Source organism: Mesoplodon bidens (assembly GCF_964165515.1).
Source record: "Mesoplodon bidens genome assembly, contig: HAP1_SCAFFOLD_287, whole genome shotgun sequence".
Classification (NCBI taxonomy): Eukaryota; Metazoa; Chordata; class Mammalia; order Artiodactyla; family Ziphiidae; genus Mesoplodon; species Mesoplodon bidens.
Window position 1 is genome coordinate 190,405 of NW_027671566.1, and position 24,940 is coordinate 215,344.

At 36.6% G+C, this 24,940-nt stretch overlaps 1 protein-coding gene across 1 annotated transcript in view; it reads left to right on the forward strand.

The window, feature by feature from the left end:
* The window catches only part of LOC308611253 (uncharacterized protein), a gene marked incomplete at its 5' end in the record, with an annotated part of 41,951 nt that extends 26,201 nt beyond the window's left edge, over positions 1–15,750 (forward strand). Inside the window, 2 exons of the mRNA XM_081260113.1 lie at positions 13,099–13,226; positions 15,635–15,750. Coding sequence (XP_081116239.1) covers positions 13,099–13,226; positions 15,635–15,642 — 136 coding nt within the window. The 3' untranslated portion in view covers positions 15,643–15,750. The remainder of the gene's footprint in view (positions 1–13,098; positions 13,227–15,634) is intronic.
* Positions 15,751–24,940: the final 9,190 nt, after the last annotated feature.

The window sequence follows — 24,940 nt, forward strand, 5'->3', positions numbered from 1 at the left end:
AGTGAGAACTCAGAGCAGGGAAGGAAATAAGTCAGGTAAGCAGGAAAAAGAATTGAAAGAGCTGAAAGATGTATTACTTGGCTGTCAGGTGTTAGGAGAGTTTATTTGTGCTTCTTCTTAATCTTCATAACGCTCTTGTCAGAATGGTAGTAACATACCCATGTTTTTAGATGAGCGACCTTTAACTGTAGGTTGCACTTGATTGTCTGCCAGGTTTTCAAGTCTGTGATGGGGACAGTAATGTCAGAAATTTCAATCCCAGTCAAATCAAGAGCTGGTAGAAACACCATTAAGGAAGTGCATAGTTTTGACCCAAATTTAACCACATTAAAATGTTGTCCTTTCTTCTCCAGGATGATAGTCTGTATTTCAAGAAGAATTCTAATTCTTGCCCCATAACAATTTCTCTGAGTTCTTTGTGCCAACTAAAGCCTTTGATTGATTTTCGTATTAGCAAAGCCCTGGAATTCTATGCAAAATGCTATGAATAGTTATCTACCTATCTAATTATTTTTAGCAAAAGGATGCAGAGCCGTTATCAGATTCTCAAAACTCAATCAGATTATCTAACAGTGTACATTAAATGAGGTAATGAATGCCCTTTCTGGATCCAAACATTATAATATTTTTAATCCTTACCGTGGTGCCTGAAATGTCTATTATCTCTAATTATCAGTAAGGGAACTGAGGCGTCGTAAAGTCTAAGTAAGTGAGAGGTCTGGAATTCAAATCCAGGTCAGTTTCAGTCTTGAACACCCCTAATTCTGTAGCCTACACTGCATTCTATACTCTTACTGTAGATAATCAATAAATGTTCATTTATTTCCTTTACCCCAGTTGGGGACAAAGAACATGGGTGTGTGAAAGAAAGTACAGATCAGTTTTAATGTAAATGATATAATAATAATGCTAGTCAGCAGTTATGGAATATTCATATTGTGCTAGGAGTTGACCATTAAGTACTTTACAGGCATTCTTTTATTTAAAATCTCATATATATAATACCTACCTTAGGAAGTAGGTAATATAAATGTTGCCAAGGTGATTGAAATAACGTGGTCACGTACAGGCAATGAAACTGGGAAAGAGTTTTCTGGGCTGATGGTTGAATTTTGGCCAAGACATTAAGGGGAGAAGGGATGAGCACTGGTGGGGAGACTGAAAACTTATTCATCGTAGGGAGAAAGCACTGGTGGAAGCATTGTACTGCTTGCTTAAGAACTGTTACCCTCATAACCCCAAAACTGAGGTTTTGCTGAAAGCTGAAGGCAGATTTCTTGCAGTGTGAAAAAGAATTTACTGATATCTCTTCATCTCTTCACGTTTGAACACGACTGTTTTGCAGATTGGTTGAAATGACTCAAGTTCTCTTTCAGATCTGGACTAAATGTCTGTATCACAGCATCAGGGCCTATGAAGCAGCATTTGCAAGCCCATACTCACCTCCCCCCTTTTTAGTGTTTTGCACTCTGGAAAAGCAAACAACAGCAACAACAATATCTTATTTCCTTTTATCTATAGTTATTATTAATCTTGTCAAGAAACCCAATTTGATATATTTATGCTAAAATATAAATGAGATTTTTCCAGTTTTATTGAGATTGAATTGATATATAATATTCTATCTGTCCAAGGTGTACAATGTGATGATTGATATATATATATATATATATATATATAGTGTGAAATGACAACCACAATAAGTTTAGTTAACCTTAATTCACATAATTACAAATTTTATTTTTGTGATGAGAACTTTCAAGATCTACTCTCTTAGAAACATTCAAACGTAAAATACGGTATTGTTAACTGTAGTGACCAAGCTGTACATGACATCACCATTACTCACTTATCTTATAACTAGAAGTTTTTATCTTTTGATCATCTTCACTCATTTTCCTCACCTCCAACCCCCAGCTCTGGCAACCATCATTCCATCCTTTCTATCATGAGTTCAGTATTTTAGATTTCACATATGAGATCCTAAAGTATTTATCTTTCTCTGTCTGACATTTCATTTAGCATAATGCCTCCTAAATCCACCCATGTGGTGACAAATAGCCAGATTTCCTTCTTTATCATGGCTGAATAATAGTAGGTTGTATGCACCCCATTGTCTTCATCCATTCATCCACAAAAAAACACTGAGGATGTTTCCATGTCTTGGCTACTGTATTGGGTTGGCCAGAAAGTTCATACAGTTAATGAATACACTGTTCAATAAAACTAGGTAAAAATGAAAATTGTGTCTTTTATTTTTACTTCAAATAAATCTTTGACAAAGCCAGCTAGGCATCCCTTTGAGTAATGACTTATATCATGTTGAAATATTTTAAACATATGAACAGTAATAGCTTAAATGACAAATGTTACTAATATTGACACAATTGATCAAGGAGAATATGTTAGAATATGTTAAAATGCAGATGGACAGTGAAAGAACAAATATAACTTTTAACTAAATATTGTCTTGATATTTAGACCATTGGTTAAGAACATGATAACAGGTTTCATCCATTTCAAGAAAGCAGAATATTTGCAGATCACTTAACATTTACTAGGTATGTTAGTCTGGAAGGATATATTTCATTTACATGTGTCATTTAATTTAACCCCATCCCTCTGTAATAGATAGTGTTATCCCTATTTGCAGATAGGAAACAGGCTCAGAAAGATTAAGAATGTTACCTAATTCTAGTAAGTAGCCAAACCTAAACTGATCTAATTCCGGGGCAAAGCTCCTTCTGACACATCAGTGTGGGTCTTTATCTCTTTGAGAATTGTTGAACATTAAAAACCTTCTTCCAGGTAAATGCATAAAGAAACAACATGAGCAATGATATAACAATACAAGTCTCACTAAATAATTAGTGTGTTTGGCCTTGCTTTTGCTGATAGATCTTTTGCAAAATTGCTTTTCTCTGAGATAGTGGACTTCAAATATTTTCTTTGAAGACTTTCCTAAATTATACCTATCAGAAAGCTACTTTGCTTTAAGGCTAAAGAAAAATGAAAGCTTACTTAACTACACTTAGGTGCCAGAGTCATACTATGAACTCTACACCTGCCAGGATTCACGCTAAGATAGGGTGGCTCCACAAACTGTCCATAGTACTGTGATTTCTTTCTGATATTTTGAAGTAGAAATAATTTAATAACTATTCACAAAAGAGAGAAACACTGTTTCTTGGTCCTCAATATCATACTGCTGTAGGCTAATTCTCTCTTGTTACCCCTTAGTATAGAGAGTGTGTTTTGGGGACCCTCCTTCACGATCTTCTCCATTGCAAGAGCATCTTACATAAATCCAGGACTTCTCAAGCAGCCAGTTTTGCCAGATGGTCTTAGGGTTGGTTGTACCCATATATGGATAATCCTGAACTTCTCGAGTAAGGTCCTTATAGAGCATAATGGCTAAGAGAATTGGTGCTGATACCAGACCTGAGTCCAAATACTGCCTATGCCCCTAACTAGCTGTGTAACCTTGGAGAAGTAACTTAAGCCCCTTAAACGGATTAGATTTCTCACCCGGAAAATGGTATAATAAATGCATCTACCCTATATGGTCAGTGTGTAAATTAATCTAACTTGAGATGGTGCATGTTAAGCATTAGCACAGTGCCTGTCTCTTATTAGGAATACCTGCTTTTATTATTAATTATTCTCTATATTCCCAGGTTCAGCAAGGTGCCTAACATATAATAGTTGTTCAGCAAATATTTACTGGATTGAACGAGCTCTGAAATTTAAGCATTGGGTCAACAGCAAAGTAGTCACCCCACCATCATTTCTCCCACAGAAAGGGAGAATAGATGGAAGCCAGCCATCATACTTTCTTTTCTTATTCTAAACTTCCCATCCAGGCCCAGCAATAAAATAATCTTCCTGAACCCCAACAATTTCGAGAATTTTCCAAATCACTATTTGAAAATAGTTGGGTTTCCCTAATCTAATATGCCCCAGGACCCCAAGGTCACCAAGCTTATATTAATGAAGTCTAGTTAAGAGAAATGATTACAGTTAGTAAACCAACTACTTATGAGCTCATTGGGCTTTTTAAAATTTACTATCTGCACTTCATAGAGACACAAGTAGTTTACTTTTGTAGGACACTCAACAGTCAAAGTAGTCTTTTAAAAAGCACAAATCAGATGCTATTATTGCACTGCTTCTAACCTCTAAAGGCTGTCTATTGTAAAGAGATTAAAATTTCAACTACTTAGCCAGGCTCACAGGGACCATGTGGTCTGGTCACTTACTACATCTTTCCCTGACCTTCATGGGGTTCGAGGCACAGTTATCTTTTTCAGTCCCTCAGATGCAACAAGCTCTACTTCTTGCTCTCCCAGCTTTAGATTGGCTAATCCTTCTACCCAGACCAATTTCCCTCTGATCACTAAGGCCTCGGTTCAAACGCCACCACTACTATCTTGACCAAAGAGACCTGCCTCCTCACTGCCTCTCCGTCCCATTGTCCAGTCGTATTTCTGTCGCTGTACAAAATTTATTTACATGTTGACTCTGTCTTCCTCCACCACTGGACATTTGCTTAAGAGCAAGGACTTTGTAATTTTTTGCTCACCACTGAATCTTCCAAGACTTGCAGCAGACACTGGCACATAGAAGGTGTGTAGGAAATGTGTGTCTAATAAATGAATAAATATGTGAATGGAAGAAAACTGTAAAACACTAACACAAGAATATTCTTCTTTCAAAAGAATAATGAAAAATAATTTCATTCAATAAGAATTATTCTTAGTTACTGATACATGGCTTAGTAGTTCCCATTCAATTTAAAATGTTCCATTTTTTTCTGATACTTCACAAGTCATTAATTAAATGTTGCTCACATTTAAGGCCAATCTGTGAGACATTATTTAACTTGTCCAGCATTAACCCAGCATTAACTTAGGTGGGGCTCCACCAAGTACTGATCATGTGACCTTGGCCTTTCATTGCCTCAGTTTTCTCATTTGTAACATGGGTATAATAATAGGCTTATTTCATAGGCCTATGAGGAGGAAAACCTCATATATATATATATATATATATATATATATATATATATGTGTGTGTGTATATATATATATGTATTTAAACAGTGTCTTAGAATAGTGTCTGGCACATGATAAGCTTTATAGAGTATTGACTGCTGCTACTAGTACTGTTATTATGAGAACTAACTGTTGAGAATAATCCTTCATATAGTGGTTTATTCCACTGAAGATAAAGGAAACTAATAGAATATTAGAAATCTGATTAAATACAGAAAGCCAGTAAAATATACCAAGACAGAAGATGATGAGAGTGTAAAAGCATAGAAGAAAAAAAACGGTTTTTGTTTTTCTTTTTCTTTTGTAAAGAAGGAAAAAGCCTAGAAATAGGACAAAAACTATTCATTGGCTATACTGACATGGAGATCGCTGGTGACCTTCATAAGTAAAATTTCAGGACAGTGGGCAAAGAGCTTACGGTGAGAGAAGTCAGATGGATGTAAATTCTAGAGTAAATGGGACGTGAGGACATGGAAACAGTATATGAAGATAACAATTTTGAAAAGTTCAGACAGGAATTGGCTAAAGAAGATATGCAGGGATTAGGGGAGGAGGGAGGCTTTCATGTTACAGGTATAGTTTTTAACATTTTAAGTTGGAGTTACTAGTCTAGAATGAGGTTGAATTTTGGCAAGAATCATTCATAAGGAGTAGATGGGTTGTAGAAAATGCAGTGCTGTGAAGTACTTGAGAAGATGAGAGAAAATGAAATGCTCTCTGTAGTGCACATGGCCTTTTAACTTTCACTCGTGTAGTAAAAGGGAATACAAAGATCAACGCAAATGCTAATGAATTAATGGATTTGGCAGTGGACTATTTACTGACTTCTGAGTTCTTAATGAGCTGTGAAGCACCTCACCAGCTCAGAATGAAGGAAGTAGAGAGGATGGAGGGACATTTGAGGAGGGCAGGTAAAGCTTCTCAAAAAATAGTCCTTAAGGAGAATTAGAAAGAACGTACTGTAAGTCAGAGCAGTATTTCCAGTCTTGAAAATCCATTTGAAGTTGGTGATTATTAATTTATTGGAATACCAATTTGCCCTGCCACATGATTTTTCTCCAGCTACCTGGATATAAGTTACACAGAGGCAGAAAAGAGTGAGAGATAACAATCGAGGGAAAATACAATTAGTATTTTTTTTACCTTTTTCCACTTCCCCGCTCCAACTCTGGGGAGCCTTCCCGGACATGGCTGCCCTCCCAGCCTCCAGCGGCACTCTGTTATCAAAGAATTCAAAGAAATGGAACATAGGTTTTCAACTTATTAATTTAGCAAAATCGAAAATTATATATAATGTCTTCTGTTGGCAAAGTTTCTTGCAATATAATTTGGTTCCATCTTTTGACAAGTAATTTGGCAATGTCTAGCAAGATAAAAATGTTAATAGCTTTTTACACATTAATTCTAATTCTGGAAGCCTATGCCAATAAATAATTTATAATCCAGAAAATTATTATATAAAGATGCTCATTGTTATGTCATTTGTAATAACAAAAAATTGGAAACACCTTTAATTGTTAACAGTAGGAAAACAGTTTAGGAAATTATATCCACTTAGTAGAAAATTACACAGTTACTATATTATAATTACAAGATGATGGAGCAAAATAGAATAATGCTTAATAAAGAAAGAATGAAGAAAGCTGACCTAAATTTGTGTCTTCCTTATGACAGTAATTATGTAAACATATTTATTAAAACTTAAACCAAAGTAAAGTTTTAAAAGCTCTGTACCAGTAATGGGGATTTTATGTTTGTTTCAAAATATTTTTTAACATAACTCTTATAATTATATTTTTTCTACTCCTTTTCTTAAGAATTTCTGATTATTACCTCATTTTTCATTTCATAGTTTCAAATAAAGTCAGCAATTTTATCATCAGAGAAGATTAGACTTATTTGACAGTTCATAATTCCAAGTTTTTTGGTATAAAAAGACCATATACACTTGTAGGTACTTTCAAAAAATAAGATTTTGAGAATTTTTTTTTTTTTTTTGCTTAGTCTTTCCTAGTATGGAGATTAAGCAAACTACCTAAAATTGCCAGCCATTCTTTTTTCGTTTTTCTCATTTTATTTACAGAAATGATAACAAATGAGTCTGCAGTTGCCTCTGCCAATTTCTTAAATCCTCTATTATCCACATTATGAAATCATACTAATATGAATGCTTCCAGTATTTTCAGAGCTCTTTAGTTATTATACTTTAGCATTCTGTATGAAGTATCTTATGTAAGTGTAAAATTTAGACTCAACTTCTGGAAGCTTTTGATTTCTTGGTTCAAAAGTGAGAGATCCTTAGTTCAGCCATATGATTAACAATTACTTGTATAGTAGGAATCTCCTAAATTATTGTTTTATGGATACCTGGCAGTTTTCTTGCCATTTCTCAGAAGTTCTCTATTAAACACATTCTCTCTCTCTCTCTCTCTCTCTCTCTCTCTCTCTCTCTCTCTCTCTCTCTCTCTCTCATACACACACACACACACATTGTGATTAAAAGCACAGACTTTGGCATTATGAAGTCTAAGGTTCAATTTCTAGTTCTGTAGTTTCTGGGCCACCTCACTTTAGGCAAGTAACCTAATATCTCTTAACCTTGTTATTTTCATCTGTAAAATGGAGATTACAATTATATCCGACAATGCTCAAAACATCCGTAATGATTTTAGAGTTTCAGAGTCAGGTACAAGCAGGCACTCAGTAAATGGCTAGTGCTTTTATTACTTTATTATTATTTAGGTCTTGATTTTCCTTGAGTCTGTGAGTCCCCATAATGAAATGTAATTTCCAGTAGATTGAGTAACACCTGTGTTCACCAAAAATTGTAACTGAGTTCATTACTTTCTGTGCAACCCAGATTAGTTTTCTGCCTTTTTTTCTGTGCTGTATGTAGGTGTTCAATCGATTTATTTAATAAATGTGTGAATGCATGCGTGCGTAGATGAATCTTTAAATGTTTCTTTTTGAGAAGGTAGAACAGATGTGACACAGTTGAACAGATAAGAAAATAGTCCATGGAAAAAATGGCAAAGTCACGTATGTGCCCAGGGCCAGCCTAAGGAGAATTACTTTTTTTTTTTTTAAGGGGAAATGTGTTGAATAGCTTATTTTAATTATTTTTAAAAGTTAAGTACAGGGACTTCCCTGGCGGTCCAGTGGTTAAGACTTTGCCTTCCAATGCAGTGAGTGTGGGTTCAATCTCTAGTCGGGGAGCTATGGTCCCGCATGCCTCACAGCCAAAAAACCAAAACATAAAACAGAAGCAGTATTGTAACAAATTCAATAAAGACTTTAAAAAGTGGTCCACATCAAAAAAAAAGTTAAGTACAAAAATTTGCTGATGATTAACATATTTAGCACCAATAAAATAATGTGAGATTAGCTGTACTAAAACAGAATGTTGAGCTACATTCACATTAAGTGACATTATATAGTCTAAATTTGTGGAAAACTTCTGAAATGGCTGATAAAAAGGAAGATGGTGAGTGATCTTTGAGCAGAAAAAGACAGAAAGAGAAATGGCCTTTTCTACATCCTATTGTGCCTCTAAGTAAAATGCTTGGTAATCTAGCTACAAAGCTATATGTCATTTGGCTTTAGGCACCTACTGTGATTTACCTTGTGAAGATCAGATTTTGCCATGGATAGGATCTGTAAAAGTATCACACATTCCAGTACCATTGGCAACCACAGCTACCAAAAACTCCAATTTAAATTGATGAACCTAATATCAGATGATAGTATCATTTCCTTGTGGGTGTTTTGGGAAAAGGCGGGTAGGAAATGTATAAAAGTGAATACTTTATCAACTGAAAAAACAATTCATCATTTTGAAAACATCAAATACATTAAAGTTGTTATAGCATCAGGCATTAATATTTCACTGTACTTTAGACATTGCCTACAATCAACATTTTCTGCTCTTTGAAACAGAATCATGCTTGTGGTATGCATTAATCATATAAAAGATTAAACACTGAAAAGAAATTCAGCCTTTAAAGACAATTTGCTTTGATTTATTCAGTGGGTTCTTCCAAAAAGTTTATACCAAGAATTATTGCTTGTTGCATTGGAGTTACAAATTCTTTCAGAGTTACTTAGTATTTTCTGTAATATCAGTATCAAGGAAGGTTAATCAAATTTACGTATTTATTAGGAAATACAGGCACATAATCATAAAACAAGAAAACACAGCCGTTTTTATAGACTTTATTTTTTAGAAGTGTTTTAATTGTACAGAAAAATTGAGAAGATAGTATAAAGTGTTTCCATATAAACTCTACCCATTTCCCTCTATGATGATCCACTTACATTAGTATGTTACATTGTTACAATCAATTAACAAATATTGATACATTATCATTTACTATAGCCCATCCATTAGTCCAGTTCCTTAGTTTTTACCTAATGTCCTTTTTCTATTCCAGGATTTCATCCAAAACATCACATTACATTTAGTTGCCGTGTTTCCTTAGGCTCCTCTTGGGTTTGATAGCTTCTCAGATTTTCCTTGGATGACCTTGACAATTTTGAGTTGTTAGGTTTTTGTAGGATGCCTACTACTAGAATTTGTTTGATGCATTTTTCATGATAATATTGGGATTATGTGTTTTGGGGAGGAAGACCACAGAGTAGAAGGGTTATTTTGTCAGATCACATCAAGTGTACAAAGTATCAATATGCATTATGAATGCTGAGGTGGACCTTGATCACCAGGCTGAGGTAGTGTTTTTCAGGTTTCTCCATCGTAAGATTACTGTTTTCCCTTTTTCATACTGTACTTGTTTGGAAGGAAGTCAATATGCTCAGCCCACAACTAAGGAATAGGGAGTTATGCTTAAGATGGAGTACTACATAAACTATTTGGAATTCCTTTGCACTGGAGATTTATCTATTCTCCTGCATTTATGTATCCAATTATTTATTTATATCAGAAGAACTCATGGATTTTTATTTTATACTTTGGGTTATAATCGAATTCTACTTTAGTTACTTTGTTCCTCAAATTGCTCTAGTCCTGACCCTTGTGAACTCTTTTCAGTTGGCTCTTGTGCCACTCTGAGGTATCCCCATCCTATATTTTTTTTGGAACTTCCTTACTTTCTGACACTATAAGATGGTCTTGCATATAAATCTTGTATATTTACTGCCCCAGTCCTAGAATCAGCTATTTCTTCAAGGATAACTAGGTCTTTTTAGTGGAGAACGGTATTAGACAGCAGGATCTGGGTGTGGGGTGTGCTAATTGCTGCTAGGATGTCATTGCTTCTAGATCTTCTCAGCTGACAGAGCAAAGAGATAATATGTGTGCACATTACCCATGTATATGCACATATCTGTAAGTATCTCTCTACATGACCATGTGTATTAAGGTAATATGAAGCAATATTAAGCTAAACATGAATGTATATTGATGTTTCCAACTTTAATCTGTTACCACATAGATCATCTTAGCCTCATCTCTTGCTTATCTTTAAATTTCAACTCCAGCACAACACTTGGCTTTTAGAAGTATGAAAATCAAATTGTAGCAACTTTGGGAAGCCACATCATCTAGCAAAATAATTCTTAAAGGGCAAGGTGTATATCATCAAATTTTAATTTACAGTCAGCAGTACTTTTTAACATCAAAAGGCCTCCAGACCTCTGCTTCCAAGAAGATGAAGTAGCCCATTTCTCCCAGGTTCTCCCACTTAAAACTAAAACCCTGAACATAACAACAAACAAACAGGAAGACGCTGAAAGGTGGAAATGAGAAGGCAGACTTAACTAAGGACTTTGGGACTTGAGGAATGACATGGTGATGAGTCCCCTGTGTTTCCTGTTGCTTCCCATACATCCTTGAGAGGGTATTACAGGACCCCCAATCAATAACCACCAACAGAACAACAGACAAAAAAGCTTCAAAAAAACCCCTACAAAACCCTGTTCCCCCTAGCCAAAGTATGAGGAAAGGGGTTGCTAAAGACAGAAGACCATTTGGGCAATAATATACACACCACTCGAGCCAAGTGCCAGTGGAATATACACACTACTCGAGCCAAGTGCCAGTGGAATATTGCACCCATCCCCTACGTCCTGTTGTTTCAGTTGGGCCAAGGTAGGATTTGATCTTCCACACCACCCACTCCTGCCTTCCAGAAGAGCCAGCGCTCTGATTCCCCACCAGGGTTGTTTCAGTGTGGTCCAGTGGTGAGCTGAGCCTCCAACCCTTTCCATGAGCAAACAGACTTTAAAAGGTGGTGCCTGACAGGCTAGTTAACACTGGGCTGCCCTCACACAGTCGTGGGGTCCACTGGTGGGACTTAGCATTCATCTCTCCCTGACATCAATAAGAATAGGGTGTTACAGATTGGAGGGAGTAGGCACCCCACTAACCCCCAACACATGATGTCAGTGAGACCCACTGGGGTGCTGAATCCCCATAACCATCCTGAGGCAGTAAGACAGAATGAGATGGCACAAGCAGGGCTAGTTGGCACTTCTCTTCCTCTTACCCTGGTGTCAGTGGGGCCAGCAGGTAGCTGACCCTCTACCCACACCCGGCATCAACAAGAAGGAATGAAGCGGGAGGAAGGACAGCAAACAGTTCACTTCTCCCCTCCCCTGGTGTCAAGAAAACTACTGGGGAGATGAACTTCCACTCCTACTAAAAGGCAACACAATGATATTAATGTTCCCACTTTTGGGGGGAAGGTGTCAGAAGGGCCATAGGCTAGCTGAACTTCTACTTGATCTCTCTGCAGTGAGACAATGTAAGTGCCCACTTTTGCTGGGGTATTGTCAGTAGGGCCCAATGGAAATCTGTACGTCACCCCCCAGTCCTCATACTACGCCTCAAATAGGATGACTTCCTTCTAAAAAGTAATAATAAAATTAAATGGGATACAGAGTCATATAATAACTCCCAATGTTTAGAATACAATGGAAAAATACTCATGACACCAAGAACCAGGAAATCACAGAATAAATGAGAAAAGACAATAAACATACACCAACACTGAGATAAAACGTCTATTGATATGATCAGACAAGGATTTTAAATAAGCTGTCACTTAAATGCTTCAATTAGCAATTATGCGTTCCTTGACAGAAATGGGAAAAATAGAAAATGTAAACAAAAAACTAGAAGTTATAACAATAAAAACAAATGAGAACAGTAGAACTGAAAAATAAAACAATGAAAAAACTTTGCTCAAGAGTAGAGTGGAGATTACAAAGCATAGAATCATGAACTTAGAAGAGATCAGTACAATGTACCATATGTACAGAGAAAAATAGACTGAGCGGTAGAGATGGGAGAAAGAACAGGATCTCAAGAATGTGTAAACAGTAACAAAACCACTAACATTTATATCATCAAAGTTCCAGAATGAAAAAAGAGAGCAAGTAGGACTGACAAAGTATTCAAAGAAATCATGACTAAAAAGTTCCCAGTTTTTTAGAAGACATAAACACAAATTCAAGAATCTGAACAAACACAAAGAGGAAAAACGCAAAGATATCCTTGCCAAGACGCATCATAATTAAACTTCTGAAAAGTGGAGACAAAAAAAATCTCGCAAGTGGACAGGCAGAAACAATGCATCACTTATTGAGAAACACCAATTCCAATGACAGCATATTTCTTGTCTAAAACTCTGGAGTCAGAAGCATTGACATAACATTTTTCAAGTGCTCACAGAAAAGAACGCTCAGCCACAAATTCACACTTTTATCTCCACTTTCCTGTTTGACTTACATTAATGGACTACTAACTCATCTTTCTATATCCGGGACTGCCGTCACCCTTCTCCAAAAATCTAGTCACAGTATTTCCAGAGTGATCGTTCTGAAAATGAAACAAATGTTTCTTATAAAAATACCTGATTGTGTTATGAAACTTGTCTCTCTTCTAAGTTACCAGTTAAAATCCTTCAGTGGATTCCCATCTTTCTTGGAGTAAAATCTCACATCCAAACTCTCTTTGTCCTTTTGGGCTGCTGTAAGATTATACTGCAGGTTGGGTGGCTCATAAACAACAGGCATTTTTTTCTCACAGTTCTGGAGGCTGCAAGTGCAAGAATAGGGTGCCAGTACGGTCAGATGAGGGCCCTCTTTTGAGTTCCAGACTTCTCACTGCAACCTCACACGGCAGAAGAGCTTCAGGAGCTCTGTGGGGTCTCCTGTGTAAGCGCACTAATACCGTAATCATTTCCCAAAGGCCCCACCTACTAATACTATCACCTCCGGAAATTAAGATTGCAACGTATACATTTGGAGGGGAACACAAAGACTAGACCGTAGCACTTAGTGTACATGCAGGGACCATTCATGGTCTGGCTTCTACCACCCTCTCCATTGTCTTCTTTTCTTACACTCCAGTGAGCATTTCTTTTTTTTTTTTTTTTTGCGGTACGCGGGCCTCTCACTGTTGGGGCCTCTCCCGTTGCGGAGCACAGGCTCCGGACGCGCAGGCTCAGCGGCCGTGGCTCACAGGCCCAGCCGCTCTGTGGCATGTGGGATCTTCCCAGACCGGGGCACGAACCCGTGTCCCCTGCATCGGCAGGCGGACTCTCAACCACTGCGCCACCAGGGAAGCCCCAGTGAGCATTTCTTATACTGATTATGAATGGAACTCCTTTCTGGACTGATCCTTAACCATTCATTTTCTGGCAAACATGAATTTATCTTCTCTTTTCCTCAAAAATTCACCCTTCTTTCGTGTTACATATCCATTTCAATTGCCTTCTACAGGAAGCCCTACTGATATCCCCCATATACTACTCTCCACAGCATGCATTAAGGTCTTACCGTGTCCTCCTATAGCACTCTATAATAATTTTTATGGTAACTATGGATTTTCTTATTTGAGTGTCACAATACATTGACTTCTAGGTGGCACGATAATGATTTTAGTAACAGTAACACTGGTGCCTAGTTTAACCCATGGCATACTTTAGGTGTTCAATAAATGTTGGTTGAATTAGTGAATGAATGAATGAATGAATGGTCAGTTTGAAATCTTAATCATGTTACTTTTCAAAAATCTGTTAAAAAGATACCCACATTTTTCCAGACGATTAGGGACTTAGGATCTTCAACTTGATTTAATAGAGGAAATTTTTACTCATACATCATGCTTAAATACCTCAAAGTAAAACCATTAACCCAGGAATTTAAGGTTATCCAGTTGGACTTGCAAGCCAGTAATTAATATCTCCTGCCCCGACTGTATTAGATGGTTTCACTGTTCCACTCATATCTCCCCAGCACTCATCATTCCACTATATGCTGATAGACTCATGCTACCACCTGCAATTATCCACCTTAAGGCAGGCCAGAAATGTACAGGAGTTAATGTATCTGGGTGTAGCTTTCAACCAAGGACAGAGGGGACTGGAAGATAAGTACTTCAAGTTTCTCACCGATTCTTGGGATAACTCTGAGACATGTTCTGTAGAGTTTCACAGAACTCCCCTGAAGTACTGGCAGCAGTTCCCTGCAGGAGTAATTTATTCAGCAATGCACCTCTGTTGTCTTCCTTCCATGCCTCCATTCTCAATTCCCGCTCCACTTCTGAGTTTTCTGGAAGCACCTCCCAGATGAACAGTTTACATTCAAATTATTGCCTCAGGTTCTGCTTCTAGGGGAATTCAATTTATAGCCTCCTACCAATCCAGTGCTCCTTACAGAGCCATCACTGGTACAAGTACCAAGGCATGGCACATTTGTATCACTCCTCCTAAATCCTAATATTTTTAAACAGATAGAAAAGAGCGTGACCTTGAAGAGAAAAATAATTTATATGAGAATAGCCAATGGATAAAGGGAAGGAGAGACAGTGCCATTTGTTTTCCATTAATGATAGTGTGAAATTTATGGGCAGATGGTCTAACAGGTGTGACTATAATTTGAGGAGCCTGCTCCCTTGGTTACAGAAGACTGCTATTGTTATTATTATGGAGGCACAACCTCATGACTTTATTGCTTCGCTTGATGTAGCCTTTTCCTTTACCCTTAAATCTTTCTACATCACTGAATTGCAGCCAATAGCTTTATTTTCTCCCTATGGCTCCATCACAAAAAAGACACACATGTGCACACACACACACACACACACACAGAGTTTTGTGTATGCCAGTGCTTGAAAAGACAAGCTCATGGTGCATGTATGCAATGGATATTGTACATTACAGGTCTCTGTGAAATAGTCTTCTGCAGGTTCCTATGTTTATTTTATGAATAATTAACTTTAGTAAAGTTAATTTCCTGAAGATCTTGATGAAGACTGAAGAAAGGAAGTAAATTTTAAAGAAAAAGACTTAGAAACTTGCCCTTTTTGCCCTCTCTTTGTATCTTAATGAACAAAGGATAACTGGGCCTTTTTTGAAGTCTTTGCTTGAGTTGAAGACACAAAATGCAACCTGTACTCTTATAATATGTTCAGTTCATGAGTACACAAACTTAGAAACCGTGAATTTCCCTAAAGTTATTATACCATTTAGAAGATGTTTGCTTGGACGTTTACTTAAAACCAAACAATTGAGGTCTATATGTCCAAATAATTTCCTTCTCTCTTGCTGTTTCCATTTCAGTTTCCTGAGTTTCTGGGAAGGCCTTGTTTCCCCAAAGGAACGATTTCTGGTAGAAGTCTGAAGGTCTGACCCAAGAAAAATAATCCAGTATAGCCAATGAATTGAGGACAAGAAAGTTTCCAATCAGGTAGGAACATTTAATCTCATACATTACAATCACCTTAAGTAAAGTGTGCTGATAGCTGGATATGATTTAACTTCTTGGAAAAAGATGCATATATAACCTACCTCACAAGGAAGCTGGTCTCAATTCCCTTAGAGGTTGTGGTGTTTATCAGAGAGTGCCTTGGGGGAAGACGAATACAATAACAGTATGATGCTTTGTTTTTTCATTTTTAGCTCATTGTTGCCACGTACACTTGGTGATCTTGGTGCCTGTGGTTTAATCCCAGGAGGTTAGACATGTGGAACAGCACATTAACCCTTTTTAGTATTTTCTCCCAAGACAAATCATTTTTATAGGTTGTCTCCATGGTCTTCTAGTTCCTTATCAAAATTAAGCATCAAGTCTTCTAAGTGAGCAAAGCCCCAGTCAGTGTGAGGAAATCAGCTTAGTTCTTATTGGGGCACATCTTCTTGGTCTTGGCACAAAGTGAGTTCACATAGGGAGTTAGAAGGAGGAGAATGGGGCATGCGAAAGGGGAGTTCTCTGTTCTCATTTACCTATGCATGTTGAAACTCCACTAACAGTTTTATTTTCATTAGCAATTTGTGATAAAAACTTAGGGTAAAGGGAATAATGAAGCTGTCCCATTATATGGCAGGACAAAAGATAGTAGTGACATCAAAATCAGGGCCTATCCATCTCATTTGCAGCTATATACTCAGTGTTTAGCATGGCATTTGACCCCTCATCAGTATTCAATAAGAAGATGCGTGTTGAATGACTTAAGGATGAATTAATGAATGAAGAAAGTTAATATGGTAGAAAATGTGTTTTATCCTTGTATTTTCGTGTGTTGACTTCTATATTCCAAGACCCAGAACTGTACGTGACACATAGCATATAATCAATAAAATTTTGTTGAAAGAATGAATGAGTCCCCACAATTCTAAGAATAATTTTAAGACCAACACAGACCCCATATCTGCCAAGGTCTATGACAGAAGTATCCAGAGATGAAAGCCTGGATCTCAGCTAGTGGTAGAGCTGACAGAATTTATCTAGTTTTAATAATTTACAGCTCATCCCATTACATCTAGGCATAGTACCTACGTGAGCCATACAATTAAATGTTGACTGAAAAAAAATGCACAACCTGAAAGTTGAGAATTATGTTTTATTTGGAGGACATACTGAGGACTTAAATCAGGAGACAGCCTCTCAGATAGCTCTGAGGGACCCTTCTGAAAAGGTAAGGGAGGGCACAGGATATTTAGGGGTTGTTGCAAAAAAAACCCCAGGTAGTTGGAACATCAAAAGATTACTGTTAATTAAAGAAACTGGGCTTCCCTGGTGGCGCAGTGGTTGAGAGTCCGCCTGCCGATGCAGGGGACGCGGGTTCGTGCCCCGGTCTGGGAGGATCCCACATGCCGCGGAGCGGTTGGGCCCGTGAGCCATGGCCGTTGGGCCTGCGCGTCCGGAGCCTGTGCTCCGCAACGGGAGAGGCCACAACAGTGAGAGGCCCGCATACAGCAAAAAAAAAAAAAAAAAAAAAAAAAAAAAAGAAACTAAGTTAAGTTAATAAATTTAGCACTTTCCTATATATGGTGAGATGCAGGAATCTGGTCTCATGGAAATCTTTCCCTTGATATGCACTTTAATTATCTAGGGCCAGTATCCTGTTTTCTCCATCCTGAATCCCCTCAGGGTGCTGATGGCTTGATGGCTGTAACATCCTTTGTTTCTGATACCGCAGGCTACATTCTTTGTCCACGTAAATGACTTGAATATGGATAGTAAATCTGTGGATTTGCAAAACGTAATTCTTGGAGCATTTTTAGAAGGGCAAAGTTAAGGGCAATTTCAGAATCACTAGCAGCTAAAATTGCTGTTTATACTTTTCCACCGGTAGGTAGTAATCTGCTGTTGCTATCTTCAGTATTCCCAAGGGATAACAAAAGCCATTTAATTCAAGAAAGAAATGTAAAATTTAGCACAATGCAACTTCCACAAAACCAAACACACAAACACACACCCAACTCTCGCAGATATGAAGTAATAATCTAAAATAGAATCCTGGAACTAATTGCAAAAAAAGAGCAAATGTACTCATATTGGATAATTTTATTCTTTTATTAATGTTAGATATATATACATATATGTATTTATTAATAAAATTCAGAGTTGCTATATGGAGAAATAGCTCTGTACCAATATTGTCTTTGTATGTGTTTATCAATAATGTATGAGATTGCCTCCTATGCTCCTTTTCCTTTATTCTCTTGCAGGCAGTAGATGTAGTTATCAGTTGTTTTTAAAATTTCTAGGCAGCCAAAGGACTAGTATCACTTAAATAAAGAAGGCAAATTGTCCCAAAGTAGGAACAATTTTCCTTCATTATGGAACATAAAGTCCTCATATGAAGGGGGAAGAATTTCATAGCTAAAAGCTTTCAACTACAGAAGATTTATGAGTAACTATGTATGTTGTTTCAAAGTGGACTCGCTATAATTAATGTCTAAGGGTTATCTTTGGTATACAATGGATTTTGATTTTTTAAATATTATTAGATAATATACAAAAGAATATATTTAATTGTATGTAAGTTATGATAAATAATAAAAACTCCTGCAAACACACCACCGAAACTAAGAACTACAATCAAAACTGCTGAGTCTTCTCTCTGTTCTCTACCCTGATCCCACCTTCCTGCTTTCACCCAAGAAATCACTCTGATCTTGGCTTTATGTTCAACATCCACATAATTTTTATCTGATTTTGCTTATTATTGAGATTTATAAAATTGATATCATACTTTAGTCTTCTGTGCTTGCTTTTTTTACTCAACCTTATATTTCTAAGGTTCACCCACTTTACTTTAACTAGTGTTCATTCATTTGTACTACTGTATAATATTTTATTGTATAAATACAAGAAAATGTCTTTATTATTCTATTAATGATATTTGGGTTGTTTTGGGCCTATTACGGACAGTACTTCCATGAACATTTATTTTAATGTTTCCTGGTAGACATGTGCAAGATTTAACATAAGTAAAAGAGTAGACATACTAAGAGTAGAATTGCTGAGTTGTAGGGAATTCAAATATTCAACTTTAAAAAATAACGTCAAAATGTTTTCCAAAGATATGGAATCAATTTTCAGCCCTTTTGCTCTATAGCTTCACCAGTTAGAATGGCCATTCTAGTCTTTTGTTCCTTGTATTAGTCTGCTCAGGTTGTCCTAGCAAAATACCTCAGATTCAGTGGGTTAAAAAACGAGATTTATCTTCTCACAGTTCTGGAGGCTGGAAGTCCAGGATCAAGATGTTGGCAGTTTTGGGTCCTCCTGAGGCCTCTTTCCTTGACTTGCAGGTGACCACTGCTTTCTTGCTATGTCCTCACATGGCCTTTTCTCTGTGTGTATACATCCCTCGTATCTCTTCCTCTTCTTACAAGGACACCAGTCATATCAGTTAGGGCCCCACCATTATGACCTCATTTAACCATAATTATGTTTTTAAAGTCCCTGTCTCCAAACAGCCACATTGGGAGATGGGGCATCAACATACGAATTTTAGGGAACACAATTCAGTCCATAACAATTTGTATTTGTATTTCCCTAATTACCGATAGGTTGAGAATCCTTTCATTTGTTTAATAGTTGCCTATGTTTCCTATTCTATGAAAGTCCAGAGAATATCTTTTGTCCATTTTTCTACTGTTTATCTTTTTCTTACTTATTTCTATTGTTTTTTAAATACAAGCAAATAATCCTTGGTCAGCTATATATGACACAAATAAGTTACTTCATGCCTTCTCACTTTTTCAATGTTGTCTTGTGATAAATAGCGGCTCTCAATTTTAATGAAATCAAATTTATCTTTTAGCTTAGTGTCTTTTTGTTCTACTTAAAATGTCCTTCCCTAGTTTAATGCTACCCAGATATAGTATATTTTCTTCTGAAAGTTCTAGTGTATCTTTGTTTTATATTCAAGCCATTAATTCACTTACAATCGACTTGTCTGTATTATCCAATTTCTTTGTTTTCTTATGAATAATTAAGTTTTCCAGGACCATTTTGGAATGAATGGATTTTTTAGGTGTGTCTGAGCTGTTCTTAAGCATTCACATAAATTTCAGAATTGGAAATCCTGTAAAACCTCTATTAAGTATTTTTATTGTAATTGTATTGACTATATAAATTAAGTTGGGGAAAATTTTACATCATTATGATGAGTCTTTTCTCTCCATAAACAAGATGTACCTCTCCATTTATTTAAGACTTCTTTAATATCTTTCAATAAGGTTTTATTTTCTCCATAAATGTCTTGCACATTTTTATTTAGATTTATTCCTAGATAGTTTTTTTTCCATTTTAAATAATTTTTAAGCTCTCTCTTTGTTCCTGGATTATAGAAATCCAATAGACTTTTGCATCTTGAGCTTATATCTAGCCATCTTGCTAATATTGTTTTTTAGTAAGAGAGAGGATTTTCTTAGCAAAGAGGAATAAATGTAAAATTAAATAAAAATGTTATGGGTCAGCTCTGGTCAATAGAACTTTCCATGATAATGGAAATGTTCTTAGTGCTGTCAAAAACTATAGCCATTAGTCACATATGTTTTTAAATTTTTAAATGTAAGTTCAATAAAATTAAAATTTAAGTTCCTAAGTCAAACTTGCCCACATTTCAAGTATTTAATAGCCACTTGTGACTAATGGACACTATACTGGACATTGTATCTCTAGACTATTAGACTGTGAAGCCATGGCGTCCCGGGATTTTATCTTTGTCAATGGCATAGTGAGATCTTTCATGTGACAGTTATTCTGTTATTAAAAAGAGAAGTTACTTAACCTAGTCATCCCTAACTTTTTGAAATAATCCAACATAGCTTTCACCATCCATGAATTTCTTGAATCATATTTATGTTTCTAAGCTATTTCTTGTGTCAAGTGTTCACTTTGTAGCAAGTTCATTGTCCTAAAATGGCACAAGAGGTTCCCTTATTCCTGATAAGCTGTGATTGGATGAAGAAGACCTTGTTACCCTGCCTATCTGGTTTTTATTATAATCAGATGTTAATCTGTATCAGTCTCCATATTCAAAATTCACCATCAAAATTATATGTTATTCACATGATGGTTGTCTTTATTTCATTTAGCTAGTATCATGACCTTATAAATGCAGTTTGGGTCATTTTCTCCTAAAATATCATATTTATCCATGTGGAAATACATCTCCTACTTCTTTGCCCCCTTTAAACTCTTCCTGTAATTTAACCCTCATGAGCTTTATTTCCCCTAATTTTAATTACTTAATATTTTGTAAACCATTTAAGAGATCACTGGTATGCTCTTTTTTTCAATCATCTATACATTTAAACAGTGTGTTGCAATAAGAAATAGTACTGGTAATCAGAAGACTAGAGTCCTAGTTTTACCCATAAAAATGAACTATATGTGCATTTAAATAAGGCTTGTATAAGTTTTATTCTGATTCTAAAATTGTTATGATTATTTAGAAAATTATGTTTGAAATATGACATTATTCAAAACCAATAGAGGTTTGAAATCTATTAAAAATCTACAAAGAATTCAACTATTTCACCTTTTTCCCTGATTTGATATTCAACTGTAATCCTTCATCTTTCACTTACAGCATGCTGTAGCTGCTGTTGACACAAAGACAAAATATAATGTTTAAATATTGTGTACTTGTTTTTTAAATGAAGACTTTTGTTTAAAGTTGTCTTTTACATAAATTCTTGATTCCCTTTTCACAACTTTTCCATTCCCCATGCTACTGCAATCAATCACTCATGATAGAAAATTATTCTCTTTTCTGTTTGCTAAAGCTCTTTTTAAAATACCAAGTTTCAAATGATCATCAATTCAAGAAACTTTGGAAAATGAACTTCATAATTTCCAGAATGAATATTTTGTTTCACTGGCTACCAGGACACCATCCTCTCCTAGATTTCTCCCCTCCTCACTCACCATTCCTTGGAAGTCTCCCTTGGTGATGCCTCCCATCCCTCAAAGTCTGTTAGAATGCCCTAAGGCTCATTCCTGGCCCCCTTCACTCTCCATCTACCTTAACTACTCATGAGTTTTAATCTAGTCCCATTACTTTAATGGGAAGATGACTTATGACTCCCCAATTCATACTTCTAGCCCTAACCACTCACCTAACCTCCAGACTCCTAATTCCAATTTCCCACTAAACATCTCCAATCTATGCATAATAGACATTTCAAACTTAGCAAATAAAACTAAATATTTTGCTTTGATCCATCCATTGCACTCCAGTTTTTCCTGGCTCCATAACTCATCCAGTTGCTCAGGCCAAAAATGTTAGATTCATCCTTAAACTCTCACTTTCCCACAATTCCTATGTCCAGTCCATCAGAAATTCTTGCCAGTCTAACTTGAAAATACATCCTGAATCCACCTACCTCTCACCTTACTCTTGCCATCTTTACTTACTCCAAGCCATCATTGCTTGCCTCATCTAATGCAATAGGTAGCCTCTTCCACAACCTCCTTGCTTCTTCCCCTCTTGCCCCAATCCTTATAGTCTATAAGCAATACAATAGCCAGAATAATAAAAAAACCCATAAATCATATCACATTATTTTGCAAAACCCGTTCCCATCACTTTAGAATAAAAATTAAACTTCTTACGTGTCCTACATGCTTTATTCAGTATTTCTTCTGCCCTACTCTCCAAGCTCGTTTACTACTACTATTCTCTCACACACATATCCAGATTTTCTTTCTGCAGTGGCTTTCCCAACATCAGCGCCTTTGCACTTGCTATTCCCTACAACCTGGAAGATTTTAAAAATCTGTAAGATTCCTCCAAGCAAGATCTTAGAAGGTATTTACATTTCATTTTGTAGAGATATTTGGTAGAAGACATTTTTGCAGAAGATAGATAAATTTTACTTTGGCGGCTATCACACATCTAGCGATTTCCAAGTTGGTTAAATAACAAATGTGAATTGATGAAGCTAAAATAAAAGAACTGTAGTTGGTGAGACCTATGTGTTTTAAACCGTGAACTTTGAGGAATTGTAGACATGCAAACTACACCATGGTTTCAGTGTTAATGTGTGAGAATTAGCTAAGGTATTTTCCAAATACTCATTACTCTCTAAAGAGCTTCTGAGCAGGAAATCAGAACAGGGCCTGTGGACCTGAATTTTATCTAGTACCACAGTTGATTCTGTTGCAGATGGTTTTCAGTCAGCCCTTTGAGAGACACCAAGCTGGGGTATTTGCCCAGATATGATTAGCAAAGGTCATGCAAGTCACCAATGAGATACAATCGAGAATCAACAAATGACCGAAAAGAGTGACAAAAGAAGAAGAGGATCCAGTAGGACCAGTAGAGACGCTATCCCAAGCACTCTTGGCTAGGAGTTTTACAAATCCATTCATATAAATGGACTGATAGTTAACAGCCAAATGGCACTGCATATTTTTTTAAGTTGCTGAGTATTAAAGTGTATGGCTAAGCATCATAAGTTTCGTTAAATTATATTTTGGTTGCTATAAAATTAGGTGTACATTGTGTGTCATAGATGTAGGGATATAGATGTGTAAATATATGTCGTTGTTTCAGTTCTTCAGCTGATACTTCATAATGTCTTTGTAACTTCTAAATGAAGGACCTCTTCAAATATTGTTTAGAAAAAAAAGATACCTGTCCATCCCTGTCCACCTCCCTTCATCCCCTTCCTTGTCCCTTCCCTTCTTTTTTTTATATCTTTATTGGAGTATAATTGCTTTATAGTGTTGTGATCCCTTCCCTTCTTGAACAAATTAGTCCATTAAGTGAGGTAAAATAACCTTTGTCAACATGGGGTAGGTGGGCATTCAAGGAACCACATGACTTGGCATTGGGTCTCAGAGTCTGAGAAAGGGGAGAGGATGTCTGCATAAGGGAGCCTGGAGTTGACTGCTGAAGTCTGATTCGTGTGAAAGGGCATCCACGTGAGGAAGTGGCCTTGGCAACCACTCTGTACAGATAGTCATAACCCGTGCCAGGTGGAGAAAATGTGTGGATGGGAAAGTGGCAGCTACAAGAATTTACTTAAATACAGGAAGATTGATCAAATAAGTAAGGATATTAAGGATATGGTAATCAGTGTTATTTTAATATCTGTGGAGGGAGTTAAAATATGAAAAGGGCAAAAACTAGAATGAAAGGGTGTTGAAAGGGAATGGAGGATGTTAATGTGAACACATGATTTTCAATACAGAGACATTATAGAAATAAACATAGACAATATGTTTGCATATGTTTATGAATGTGTTTGTGAATATGTGTAAGTGGTTATGAATATGTGTTTTCATATGTGTGTATGTATATATGTACCTAAATCCCCTAGCTCTGCCTATTGAGAGTACCTGGGACCACTACTTCCCAAGAGCAATGAATACACCTAGTGTCCAGATCTTGGTTTCTAAATACAGCTCTCCAACTGAAGGAACAAAAGCTCTTTGGAGAAATGGCTGATTCTAGAACCACTACAGGGAAAATATAAGATGACCCTAGAACATATTATTGTTTCAAGAAGTAAGGGATCAGCCATAAAAAGAAACGAAATTGAGTTATTTGTAGTGAGGTGGATGGACCTAGAGTCTGTCATACAGAGTGAAGTAAGTCAGAAAGAGAAAGACAAATACCGTATGCTAACACATATATATGGAATCTAAAAACAAAAAATTGTCATGAAGAACCTAAGGGTAAGACAAGAATAAAGACACAGACCTACTAGAGAATGGACTTGAGGATATGGGCAGGGGGAAGGGTAAGCTGTGACAAAGTGAGAAAGTGGCATGGACATATATACACTACCAAACGTAAAATAGATAGCTAGTGGGAAGAAGCCACATAGCACAGGGAGATCAGTTCGGTGCTTTGTGACCTAGAGGGGTGGGATTGGGAGGGTGGGAAGGAGAGCGATGCAAGAGGGAAGAGGTATGAGGATACATGTATAACTGCTTCACTTTGTTATAAAGCAGAAACTAACACACCATTGTAAAGCAATTATACTCCAATAAAGATGTTAAAAAAAAAAAGAAGGGCGATATCACAGAATAATTGGGAAACATCAAAGGATATAGAAGCCAAACTGAAGGGGTTTCCACTGGACAAATCTTGAACAATCTAAGCCTCAAAATAAATA